The 12701-nt window shown below is 39.6% G+C and overlaps 1 protein-coding gene across 3 annotated transcripts in view; it reads right to left on the bottom strand.

Moving 5' to 3' along the window:
• Nucleotides 1-12701, bottom strand: part of Xrn1 (5'-3' exoribonuclease 1) — a 114175-nt gene that overhangs the window by 37311 nt on the left and 64163 nt on the right. For all 3 annotated transcript variants that reach the window (XM_006975174.4, XM_076576838.1, XM_076576839.1), the window contains 4 exons: nt 8065-8154; nt 7712-7847; nt 2285-2341; nt 1902-2034 (listed from right to left, as the gene is read on the bottom strand). In XM_006975174.4, the coding sequence (XP_006975236.2) occupies nt 1902-2034; nt 2285-2341; nt 7712-7847; nt 8065-8154 (416 nt within the window). The remainder of the gene's footprint in view (nt 1-1901; nt 2035-2284; nt 2342-7711; nt 7848-8064; nt 8155-12701) is intronic.

Below are 12701 nucleotides of genomic sequence, written 5' to 3'. Positions count from 1 at the left end.
CCAGCAACCACATGGTGGCTCACAACCACTTGTAATAAGATCTGGTGCCCTCTTCTGGCCTGCATGGACACATGCAGACAGAACACTGTATACATAATAAATAAATAAATCTAAAAAAAAAAAAAAAAAAAAAAAAAAAAAAAAGAAAAAAAAGAAAAGGAGAAAAGAATTTATTAGAATACCTATAATGCTAGCACTTGAGAGACTGAGACAGGAGGAGGCTGAGTTTGAGATTAGCCTGTGCAACATACTATGTTCCAGGATAGTCTTGGCTACATGGCAAGGCCATGTCACAAACAAAGCCAGATTTGGTAGTGCACAAACAAATTTCAACACTTGGTATGTGAATGGAGAAAGACCATGAGTTTGAGGTTAGCCTGGACTATGAAGAGACTGTGTCAAAAAACAAAAATATCTGTCTTCAATTAAAAAAAAAAAAAGACCTATCAAACTACTTCCGAAGTGGCTGTATCCAGATTCTCACTGACAATGTAGGAGAGTTCTAGTCACTCCATGGCACTGCTGGCACCTGCACACTGCCTTATTTCCTTTCTTTCCATCCTTCCTTTCTCTTCTAGGTAAAGCCTGATGTAGCCCAGGCTGTCTTTGAACTCACCATGTAGCCAGGGATGACCTTGAACTTCTGCCTCTGTGTTTGCCTGTGGTGCTAGAGCCTGAACCCAGGCTTTGCCGCACGCTAGGCAGGCAATCTACCAACTGAGCTGCACCATCAACCCCCTTACCATTTGAGTCAATCTAGTTGGTGTATAGCGGTATCTTTTTCCCTGTATATTTCTCCACCTCTGTAAAATATCACTCAGTTATGATGCTTTTTTAAAGAGAGCAGTTGAGGGAGGGTCGGTGTCAAAGGCACTTGCCAACAAGCCAGATGAGGGAAGGCAAGAACTGACCCCCGCACCCTGTCTCCTCACCTCCACATGCACCCATACACAATGTACACTTGGGAGCAAGCCAGTAAGGTCCTCCACAGCTTCTGCCTCCAGGTTCCTACCTGGTTTGAGTTCCTGTCCTCGATTCCCTCCATGGAGTACAACTTGGGATATGTAAGGCAAATAAACCCATTCCTCTCCATGTTGCTCATGGAGATGTTCCTCTCTCATGATGGCCATGGTGTTCATCACAGCAATAGAAACCCTAACTAAGACACCTAAGTTTTTATGAGTTCTTGGGATGAACTTGGGTCCTTATTTTATTAGCAAACACTTACAGACAATTTCTTTATCCCTATTTTCTTATTTTTTCAGACAAAATTTTTCAGTCTCACTCTGTAGCCTAGACTGGCCTGGAATTTTCTAGGTGTCCAAGGTTAGCCTTGGACTTGTGGTAACCCTACTGCTTTAGCTTCCCAGGTGTTGTGACTACAAGTGCAGACTCCCACATAAGCTAGTTGGATTCCTAAAAGTCACATTAATATGTACAATCCTCTAAAGTCTTCTCACTGTAAACAACATAGTGTTTATTTCGAAAGATTTCTAGATTATCAGGCTTACTTGAACCTATAGATTATAATGCAAATTAAGGTAAAACTATGAATAAGATCTGTCAAAAGTTTATGAAGTGATGAAAATTCCCTTTTAGTTTCATCAAAATTAAGTATATCCTCTAAGACCTTATTTAATTTTAGTGTGCTATACATAAACTACCAAGTTATTAATAGTTCTTCTCAATTTCCCCTCCATTCACCCACTTCTCAGATGATTATGTGAAACAGAAAAAGAGAATTTTCTTTGGAAAGTACAATCAAAAGGTAAAAACACTCAAAACATAAAGGATTTAGCCTTTTCTCTGATTTATTTTCTGCTTAGAGGCACACAATACACAAAACTATGTTCTACTTCACAATGTGAATGCACTGAAGACATCAAGTTCTGAAGCCTTACCCCCTTTAATTCCAATGATGGTGCCTCGGAGGCCAACTGGTACTGAGAAGTTCTCTCTGACGTTCACAACGCGATCAAACAGACGGAACTCAGCATCCCGATCAGGGACGACCCCATGCTGCTGCTCTAATGGCTGAAAAGAAGAGAGCATGTATTCTACGGAGAGAGCTCCTCCTCACACTGGAAACCGTGTTTGTTGGTGGAGGCATGGTCTCATGCAGCCCACACTGAGTGCAGACTTCTCCTACAGCCTCAGCCATCCTCTAGAAGAACCGTCTCCTGAGTGGTGGCATTACAGGCATGCCACCATGCAGGCTTGAGACAATTCCTGTCCCGTGTTTTCAAAGGAAAACAGTAACTTTCAATTCCCTACAGATACTTACTCTGTACAGCAGATGGGGCTTCACCGTTACTCGTACTTTCTTATTATTCTTTCTTTGCTGAAGAAAAAATCCAAATAGAAAATTATAAAACCATTCAACAGTTTCAACATGTATGTATTTTATAAAGCCAAATAAAGGTATTACATTTGAAGAATGCCTAAGGTTTTGCACTCGCAGGAGTGAAATACATATTTATAAGATGAATATAGCCTAAACTCTTCAATTGTGTTATTTTAGGTAGTGTGTGTGCAGCTGGCTCTCCCTTGACCTTTATGAAGAGCCCAGAGAGCAAACGCTGACCATGGGTGCCAAGCGCTTTTCACCTCTTAAGCCATTTTGCTGGCCCTAAGTTTTTTGAAGTAGGTCTCACCATGTAGACCTGGTTGTCCTGGAACCTGCTATGTGAACCAGGCTGGCCTTGAACTCACAGAGATCCACTTGACTCTGCCTCCCAAATGTTGAGATTAAAGGTACATGTCATGGCCCTAAATTCTTATTTATAAGTTTTAAAGTTATATATTTAAATCATATTTATTTTTAATTCTATTTTTGTGTATACATGTGCATGTGCGTATGTGTCATGGTCTAGAATGGAGATATGGGGACACCTTGAAGGAGCCAGCACTCTTCTCCCATCATGTGTCCTGGAGATTAAACTCAGGTCACTGGGCTTGAGGATAAGTATTTCACGCACTGAGCCACCTCACTGGCCCCAGTAAACTGTTTTGAAGTATAGAACAGAAACATCCAAAGTTAGACGTACACTGAGGATTAATACTTTAGACTACTCAAGTGCAGTAGTGGGAAGGAGGATAATCAGATTAGTTTTTACAGCATGGGTAGGTGAGGAGGTCTAGGCAAAGTCTCCTCTTGCCCAGTGCTGGTGGTTAATTTCAGCTCCTCAATGGTGCTAGGAAAGCACATAACTTGAAGCTGTATCAGCAGTCTTGCTGTGAGCACATCTAATGTGTAACTGGCAACCCAAGACACAAGCTTACTACGTAAAACCCAAGAAACTTACTTTTAATACAGAAAATTTTATATATTTTAAAGATTTATTATGTATAAAGTGTTCTGCCTGCAGGCCAGAAGAGGACACCAGATCTCATTATAGATGGTTGTGAGTTACCATATGGCTGCAGGCACTTGAACTCAGGACCTCTGGAAGAGCAGTCAGTGTTCTTACCTGCTGAGCAGAATCTCCAGCCTGGAAGATTACATTTTGTTTTGAACTTTATACAATGTATTTTTTTTTTCTAAGAAGAATTATAAAGAATAGTCAATAAAAGTTTTTTTTGAGATAAGGTTTCACTGTAAACCCAGGTATCCTCAAATTAATGATGATTTCCCTGCCTCAGCCTTCTGAGTGTCAGTACTACAGGCCCCAGTCATCATGCTATGCTAAGGAAGATTTATTCTAAAGAGAAAAAAGGATGAAGCATTTGTCTACAAAAACATTATCTGGGGCATGTGAGTGTATACTCAGGTCTTAACCTTAGACCAAGTGACTCAGAACCAGGTGGTTGCTTTTTTGTGTTTGCTGAAACAGACGAGAATTTATTCTGTCATTTTAAAAGAAAATATAAATCAAACCAAACCAACTAAAACTAAAAAAACCCGACCAACCAACTAATCACTAATACTCCCCCCAAACACTGAGAGGAAAGGGGAAGGGAGGAAGGGGTTGGGTTCCTAGGATCAAATGATTGTTAAATAAAGTCTTTTCTTTCTAACCTGTTAAAACAGACAGACTAACATAGCTAACACAGCCCATTTTTCAGTCTTTCAGGCAGGAGGGAAGAGAGTAAAGATGAAAAACTTGTGCTAGAAGAGTAAGCTAAACAGCGGGTAGGAGCTTTCAGTGAACCATTCTGGGAGCTGTCCATAACGGTTCTGCTCCCAGGCTCTGACTGTAACACATCTTGTGGTCACATCTGGCCATGAAGGAGGTTGGGAAGTACAGCCAGGGAAATGCACTCAGGTAAAAACTTGGACTCGGTTACAAAACAATAAAAAATAGGTTGATTTGGGATCTGAAACTGTGAGGTCCCCCATCTGTCCCTTTGCTGGTCCGCAGGCACACACATTCCTATTTCCGTGTCTAGAGTACATGCACTTCTCATCACCACATTTTCCTTTGACATATTCCTGAACGCAGATCTCATATCCACAGCTCTTGCAGTCAAGTTTACAAGCATCTTCTAAAGGTCTAGTTATCTATAATTGTGACAACTTATAGTTAAAACTAACCCATTTCATACTGACAGAAAAGAAAAAAATAGGTCATTAAACATTCTTTCTAAATATGATATCATGTTGTGTATAAGTATATGTAATTTTGCTTTTAAATTTTATTTTAAAATTAATTTAAAATAAGTTAATACTTTTTAAACCTTAAACAAAAATGAACAGGAACTTTTCCAAGAGATGGAGAACAATAATTAAGTTCCTGGCCAGGAACAGTTACATCTAAGCAAGTGTCACTTCTCCGGCGTGGCTTTGCACTTTGGAGTGTGGTTTCTCACAGCATCCATTATGGCTCTGTCAGAACTACAAATGGAGTCCGGTGCAGCCTCTCCTCTGCTCAGAGCTCAGGGAACGAGCAACTGTTCTGAGGCTTGGCACAGGCCATCTTCTGCAGGTCAGAATCAAACACACCCAGCCTCTGGCTTTTCCTTTCAACAGAGTCTGGCTATTTTAGCCCTGACTGGCCTGGAACTTGCTAAGCATGGGCTGGGCTAACATTTATGACAGTCCTCCTGTAGCCACCTCCCCCGTGCTAGGATTACGGCTGTGCACCACCATATTTGGCTTTTCAGAACCAGTACTTCACTAGAGCCCATGGTCATTTACTTGTACCTTCAAGTTTAAGAACCACTGCTCTTGAGTGAAACCCAGAATGCTTAAAAGTGTTCTCCAGTGTGAGGACTACTGTCTAATAAGAGAACTCATTGTGTGTGTGTGTGTGTGTGTGTGTGTGTGTGTGTGTGTGTGTGGTGTTAAGGATCCAATCCAAACCTCAGACATGTAGGTAAGTGTTCTACTACTGAAGCACATCCTAGTCTAAAAGCTACTGATAAATTCATTTAATGATGGTCCTGCATTATAAAGAAGTTTGTATCATTTTCAGAATGTTGTATTTAGTTTTTTCTTTTTTCCTTATTACTCCAATAACACACCTAAACCCTAATTACACTCCTTTCACACATAAAACATTTAAATTCTTGTCTTACTTATATGCATGTTATAATAAAATAAAAACCTTAATTTTGTATATGTATTTTATGTTTGCAAAATAAAAATGAGTAAAAAAATTGTGTTGTGTGTGTATATATGGTGAATGTATATATGAGTGTTTATGTGCTTACAGACACATGAGGCACCTAGAGGAGGAGATCAGCTGTCCTCCTCTATCATGTTCTGTTTTAGACTTTTGAAATAGGGGCTCTTCCATGAACGTGAAACTTGCTGTTATCTTTCCAACTGCCACCCCCAAGTAGACTGGCAGCTAGCATACCCCAGAAATCCTGTCTGCCTCTTATACCCTCTGTTCCCCCCACACCTCCCAGGGAGTGCTGGGGTTACAAGCATGTACGGCCATGCCTGGCCTTCTATGTGATACAGGGTTTCTGAACTCAGGTCCTCAGGCTTATACAATGAGCACTCCCATCTCCCATAGCCAGCCATCCTCCTAGCCCCGTTTCTATTTTGGAGACAGCCCTGCTTGCCTCAGACTAGTGCAATCCTCCTATGACAGCCTCCTAAGTTCTGGGATCGCAAATGGGAACCACAGAACCCTTTGTATCCAAATGAGCTCACTGGCCCCCAAAAAGCTTTTAAATACTTATTTTAGTTTATGTGTGTATAGATGTTTGCCTGCAGGTAGATAAATACAACACATGCATGCAGTGTCTGCAGAAGGCAGAAGGGGGAGTTGAATCCTCTGGAACTGAAGTTATAGATGGTTTTGAGCCACCATATGGGTGTTGGGAACTGAACCCAGGTCCTCTCCGAGAGCACTAAGTGCTCTTAGCCATGGAACCACCTTTCCAGTGCCTGGTGTGAATAATTAAACTCTTAGGGCTGAGGGTATTATCTCAGTGGTAATGTCCTTGCCTAATTCACAGTACTGAAAACAAAACATTACACAAAACAATTCTCTTGGCTGAGAGTCTATTAATTTTTCTTCAAAGAGAAAAAAGTCATGCAGTTGTGGTTTTCGTGGCTATCAATCACCACAGAGTTTGAGTATATTTCATGAGTATCCAAACACTACCACCATCACCATTCAGAGTAGTGAACTCACTCTGCAGACCAGACTGGCCTTCACTTGGAGATCCGTCTCCTGAGTGCTGGATTAAAGGAGTGTGCTGCTACCACTAGTATATATAGGCTAATTTGTTTGTTTTTCGAAATAGGCTTGCTTTGTGCAGTCCTGGCTGTTCTGGAACCCACTCTGATTCTCCTGCCTTTACTTCTGGAGTGCTGAGATTATGGGCATGCACTACCATACTTGGCCTGATGTGGTGCTGGGATAAGATCAGGGCTTTGTGTATCCTAGGAAAGCTCTATATCAACTAAGCCACATTCCCAGTCCTGAAGAGAACATGTTTTATTCCAGTTGATCTTACTGATGATCATAATTTATGAGGTAGGCATTATTTTATTACTGATTTACCAATGATGAAATGGAGGCATGAAAAAATGAAATATTAAAAAAGAATCATAAGTTCATGGTGGTAGGAATGGCTCGAGCCCAAGCTTTAACTGATTTTGCTAGTAATTCAAAAAAGAGTGTGTTATCAAGGCATCATTAAAAGAAATTAAAGTTTAAACAAATATCAACATAACCAATCTACTTCTAATGTACCATTTATTTAAAAAGGATAAAATAGGTTAAGTCAACTATCTAAGTTTGTTGTTTTGAAATAGCAGAATAGAAAAATAAGAGATTAGTGTGTGTGTCTGTGTGTGTGCATGTGCCTGGGTGAGTGCACACACCATGCAGCAAATGTGGAGGTCAGAGGACAACTTTCGGGGAGTTGGTTGTCGTCTTCTACCATGTGCATCCTGGGACTGAACTCCCTTCGTCAGGCACCTTTACAGATTGAGCCATCTCACTAGCTCTCAACTGTGTCATTAAAGAATGTAATTACAAGAGTGACCAAGAGGGAATCATCATCATTTCTCATTCACAAACTTTCCATTGTAATGAGAATCATAAAATTAGAAATATTACAAAGAAACAAAATTTAAAATTTATAGTTTTGGCACACTGAAGTGTATTTATGCATATTTGTTTAAATTTCCTAATCGTTGCTGGAAATGCTACAGGATTATTCAGTATTAATGAGAATCATTAAGTACATACATTAATTGGCCATTTTAACTTCAGCTCTCATCAGTAACCATGGTTACTAAAAGTACCTTGCACTTTTCAACTTCTTCCTCAATTTTTTCAACAATGGCTGCATCCAGAATGTGTAAGTCACAAGAAGAACGGGACAGTGTGCTGACAGGGTGTCCTTTGAGCCAAGTCATAATTTCTTGAACTTTTTCAGCACTACAACAAAAACAGCAGTAATTTTTCCACACTGATTAAAACTTTCTGAGGGTTTATATTAAGAATCTGATAAAAACTTTCTGGGAACTGTGAATTAACAGATTTAAGAAATTAAAGCAAAAATCAAACAATATAAAATAAAAGGTAACATTAGCTGAACTTTCAAACCTAGTTTTGAGTTGAACTACAGGTAATAAGTACCACAAATCTTGCTTACCCGTTCTCATTTTCTCCAGGCCAGATGTCATCTTCATAGAACACATCTTCTTGGCTGTTTTTGGCTATATAACTAAACAGTTCCGGTGCTCTAGTCAACAAAGAAATAAAATACTGCCTCAAAATATGCAATTATCTGCATATAAATTTCCTATTAAGTGATTTTGGATTCTAATGGGAACATGTGGAATATACTGAGGATTATTATAGTATTACTAAGGAGTAGTATTAATAAGGAATGAGACTAAAAGGCTTGATAGAGTATTCCTATAGCTCCAAGAAATTCCCATTGGCTGAGAATTAGTTCAATTGCTTAAAAAAAAATCCATTTATGACTCTGATTCTTCTTTGATTAAAACATGAGGGATTAGATATATGAAAATAGTATTTGTGAGTTCACTTTTTTTTTCCTTTTTTTAATACAGGGTTCCTATGTAACCCTGGCTAACTTTGAACTTATAATCCTCCTGCTCCAGCTTCCTCAGTGCTGATAATAACTGTGCTACAATAATATATAGGTTTTAAAAGTTAATTTTCTAACAAAGCTGGAACATTTCATAATGTAGCAAATTATAACAGTTTATAAATTTCTTCTGATAGTCTTCAAAATTATGTTTCTTTTGGAATCATGTAGAACTCTCAGGTACATCCAAGCAGATTAAACAAATCTTTGGTCCTTCCTCAATTCACTAAAATAACAATAAAGTAGAAAACTGGACATAGACCAAAAAAGAGAAATGAAGAGAAATGGAATATGTAATGTCCTATGATGGGGAAACAAACTTTTAGAAATTAGACACTGGATGGATGAGACTCAGCTGAACTGATGGACAGGAATAAACAGAATAAACAAATAGGGCAAGTCACGGGAAGAAAGAGCAGCTGCCAATCACATAAAAGTCACAACGTTTCTGGCCTAGTGTTTTATGAGCTGAACTAAAAGCGAGTTTCTTACTCCCAGTTCAGTTTCTCATGTGTGAACTGCTCTTTAGCTATGCACAATAAACTTACACAACTGAAAAAAAAAAGGTACACAAAAAAGTCTAACTTTTTTTGGGAATCTGTAAACATTCAGGAATTATAGGCTTCAGACATATTTAATAGCATTTACATTGAAAATGTATACGGCAAGCAGTTGGAATAGTTGTTGACTTGCTACCACCCTTGCATAAATACCTGCAGTTATATTTTAGACAGGTTAGACAAGAAATACCCTAGCTTTGGTTATACCAGAGACAGAGAGCTGTGGGGGCAGGGATGGTGCAGTGGCAAAGGACAGGTGCCGAGCTGTATGTGGAAGTCATGCACATGTAGGTAGTATATAGCATGTCAGGAGCATCGTGTCTCTCGAAAGCAGACTCTGAGGAGAAAGACCTGCAGTTTGTGGGGAGGGGAAAGGAAAACAAGCAGAAGCGGGCAATGGACACAGGAAGATACTGAGCTGTGAACTGTTCTCAGTGAACTTCCTGGCCAGTCCCACAAAGATCTCAAACTGGGGTAGCCCTTCGAATTTGTCCTGGGCTGGGGCAAGTAGGTTGCCTTTGCTATTGTATCTCGACTGCACCAGGCACTGTGTTGTGGAAAGGGAACATGACTTTAGGTGAGGTAGTTCTCTTTATCCACAAAATCCAGAAGGTGGAGGGCTGTGAGCAGCATTACTACTACCAGGGGAAATTTTCCTTCAGTCTAAGAAAGATCTAGGGTGGGTGGGAAGTAATCACAGAATCCATGGGACAACAAAACCCATTTTACCTGGTTAATTTCCAGAATACTAGCAGTCAGTTTTGTTCCTTACATCCATCATGCAAGGAAAAGGCTAGAAGATACCTCTCTAGGAAAAATTAGCCAGTTAGAGAGAAGATATACATACAGGGTAATGAATATTAGAAGGTCATTTTTAGAAATATTAACGTCCCATGTGATAAGCCCCACCCAAGTACACTAAATTCCCAACAGGCTTTTTGGTAAATTCTTGTTAAATATAGACACCAAGAAGCACTAGAAAGTGGAGGAAAAAATTTCTAACATAAAAGGTGCAATAAATAAAATAGAGGAGAAAAAACAATTTGGAGAAAATGGAAATAAAGACATTTAGGTGGCTCACAACTGCCTGTAACTCCAGCTCCAGGGGATCTGATGCCTTCTTCTGGCCTCTGCAGGCACCCACAAACATGTGGTATATGCAGACACATTAAAAAAAGACATTCCACTCATTTTATATATAGATATGATGAATGTATGTTGATGAATGCCTATAATAACAGCACTCAGGAGGCTGAGACAGGAGAATTACAAATTTCAGGCCAGTCTGTATTCTTTTTGAGTTTGAGGCCAGCCTGGGGGGAGGGGTGCCATACTGGGAGACCTTGTTCTTAGAAAAAAACCCAAAAAACCAAAACCAACCAACCAACCATCCAACCAATGAAGAAGAAGATAAGAAGGTGTCTCCTCGAGTAGGACAGTACGGAAAAGGGATGAGAAGAAGAGAAGAGACAAAAGGATCGGTCCAGGAATCTCACAGAGGAAGAACAGAAAAAAGGTTGATTTTATTGTTATTAAAGAAACATCACAAGGCAGTGTCCCAGAATGTAAGGGTTATCAGTTCTAGGGGCTAACCAACAGAAGAGATGGGGAACAAATCTGTACCAAGGCACATATCATCACAGTCAACAGAACTGACAGACAGAAAGAGTCCAGGAAATGAACACAGGTCACCAGGGGTATGAGAGATGGCTTACAGGTTAACAGCACTGGTTGTTCTTATAGAGGACCAGGGTTCAGTTCCCAGCACCCAAATGGTAACTCAGAGCCATCTGTAACTCTAGTTCCATGGGATATGATGCCCTCTTCTGACTCGCCACAGGCACTAGGCATATAGTAGTGCAAGGGGATACATGCAGACAAAACACTCATACACACAAAATAACCTGAAACAATAGTATCTTCAGAGAAAGCAGATAGATCACAATACAAAGAATCAAACCAGGACTCACAGGACTTGTCAATGGCAATAAAGGAGACAAGAAAAGAATGGAGCAGCGCTTTCAGAATCCTGAGTAAAAAGAATCTCTGGTCTAGGACTCTACTTAAACAAGTTACAGGTAAGTGTAGGAGAAAAAAGTATTTCCAGACACAAAGCCCCCCACCCCCATCCCCATCAGCTACTAGGGTTAAATGTACCATCAACATGGGGATAAAGATTAAGGAATGGGAGCCAGAAAATGGAAGAATTTGTATGGACATAGAGACTGTCTCTGGTCCAAAAGCTGGGCCATAAGCTCAGAGTCTCCAGTTTCAGCTGAAGCAGAGATCAAAGGCTTAAGGACAGAGATGAAACTAAGAGAATTCTTCATCTCTATGGCAGAATTTTCAGCTCAGGTAATATATATGTGTACAGATGGATGGTAATCAACGAAAAAAAACAGTGAAAATAAAAATGTGGATAGGTAAGAGAATGTAATGATAATATATGACATGGTCTAGCTGTATTTATCATAATCATGTAAACCTTATAAAATTAACCCAAAATTGTAATAAAAACTGTATGAAATATGTTCATGTCTACAGGGAGCTGAGAGAATGAAGAAGAGCTGGAACTCATAGACAACCCTTTCATAGCTGGAAATCAATGGATATATGACAACTAGAAAAATAAAAACTATTTTTTGTAGTACTTCAGACCAAACCCAGAGCCTTGAACATGGTAGGCAGGAGTTGCTAAATCTCAAAGTCAAGAAAAAGAAGTCTGAATGTAACCTTTTAAGGAAATATGGAAATGAGTATAGAAATAAGCTAAATTTTCATATGGCAATATGGAACTATATGATCCCCTTCCAAAGAATCCGAATGGTGAGCCAGGAAGATGGCTCAGTGTATGAAGGTATTTCCTTCCTGATGATGTAAGCTTGACAACTTCAGCTAAATTCTTGGAACCATGTCAAGGTCATCGAGAACTCCCTGACAAGGTTGTCTTCAGACCTCCCTAAGTGTGAGTATGTGCACTGTCTTGTGCACACACACACATGCACTATTAGTAAATTTAAAACAATATTTTAAAATAGATACAGAATATGACTTTATTTAGAACTAGGGTTCTACTAGAGACAACTAGTAGAGAGGGCTCTAATCCAATATGACTAGTACCACTGTAAAAAGGAGAAAGGAAGAAAGACACAGGTGAAAACTTAGGTAATGACGCATGGGGAGAGAGACTGTCACTTGAAGATAGAGGACTGGAATGATCAATCTACAAGCCAAGTAACACATGAAGTTACAGGAGAGTAAGAGAGCTAGGGGACGATAATCCCACTGACACCTTTATTCTGGTTACCAGAACTGTGAGATAATGAAGTCCACCTCGGTGAAAGCAGCTAGCTTGTGGTACTTTATTATGAGAGCCTATGAAACCAACACAGGGGTCCTCAGTGACAAGGAGGATAGAAATCCGTGCAATAGTACGAAGAACATTAAGTTGTAAATCAGAAGTGAAAACATTAACTATAACTCTAAGTAACTCAGCACTTACTAATAAAAATGGTAACACATTTCCTATGGGATTATTAATGCAAATATGTTGTTGCACTTTTTTTTTCTTTTCTTTTTTTTGAGACAGGGTCTCACATAGTCCAGGCTGGCCTT

This window comes from Peromyscus maniculatus, chromosome 7 (assembly GCF_049852395.1).
Source record: "Peromyscus maniculatus bairdii isolate BWxNUB_F1_BW_parent chromosome 7, HU_Pman_BW_mat_3.1, whole genome shotgun sequence".
Lineage (NCBI taxonomy): Eukaryota > Metazoa > Chordata > Mammalia > Rodentia > Cricetidae > Peromyscus > Peromyscus maniculatus.
The sequence above is the reverse complement of the archived record's forward strand: the minus strand, read 5'-3'. Positions and strand labels throughout refer to the sequence as shown.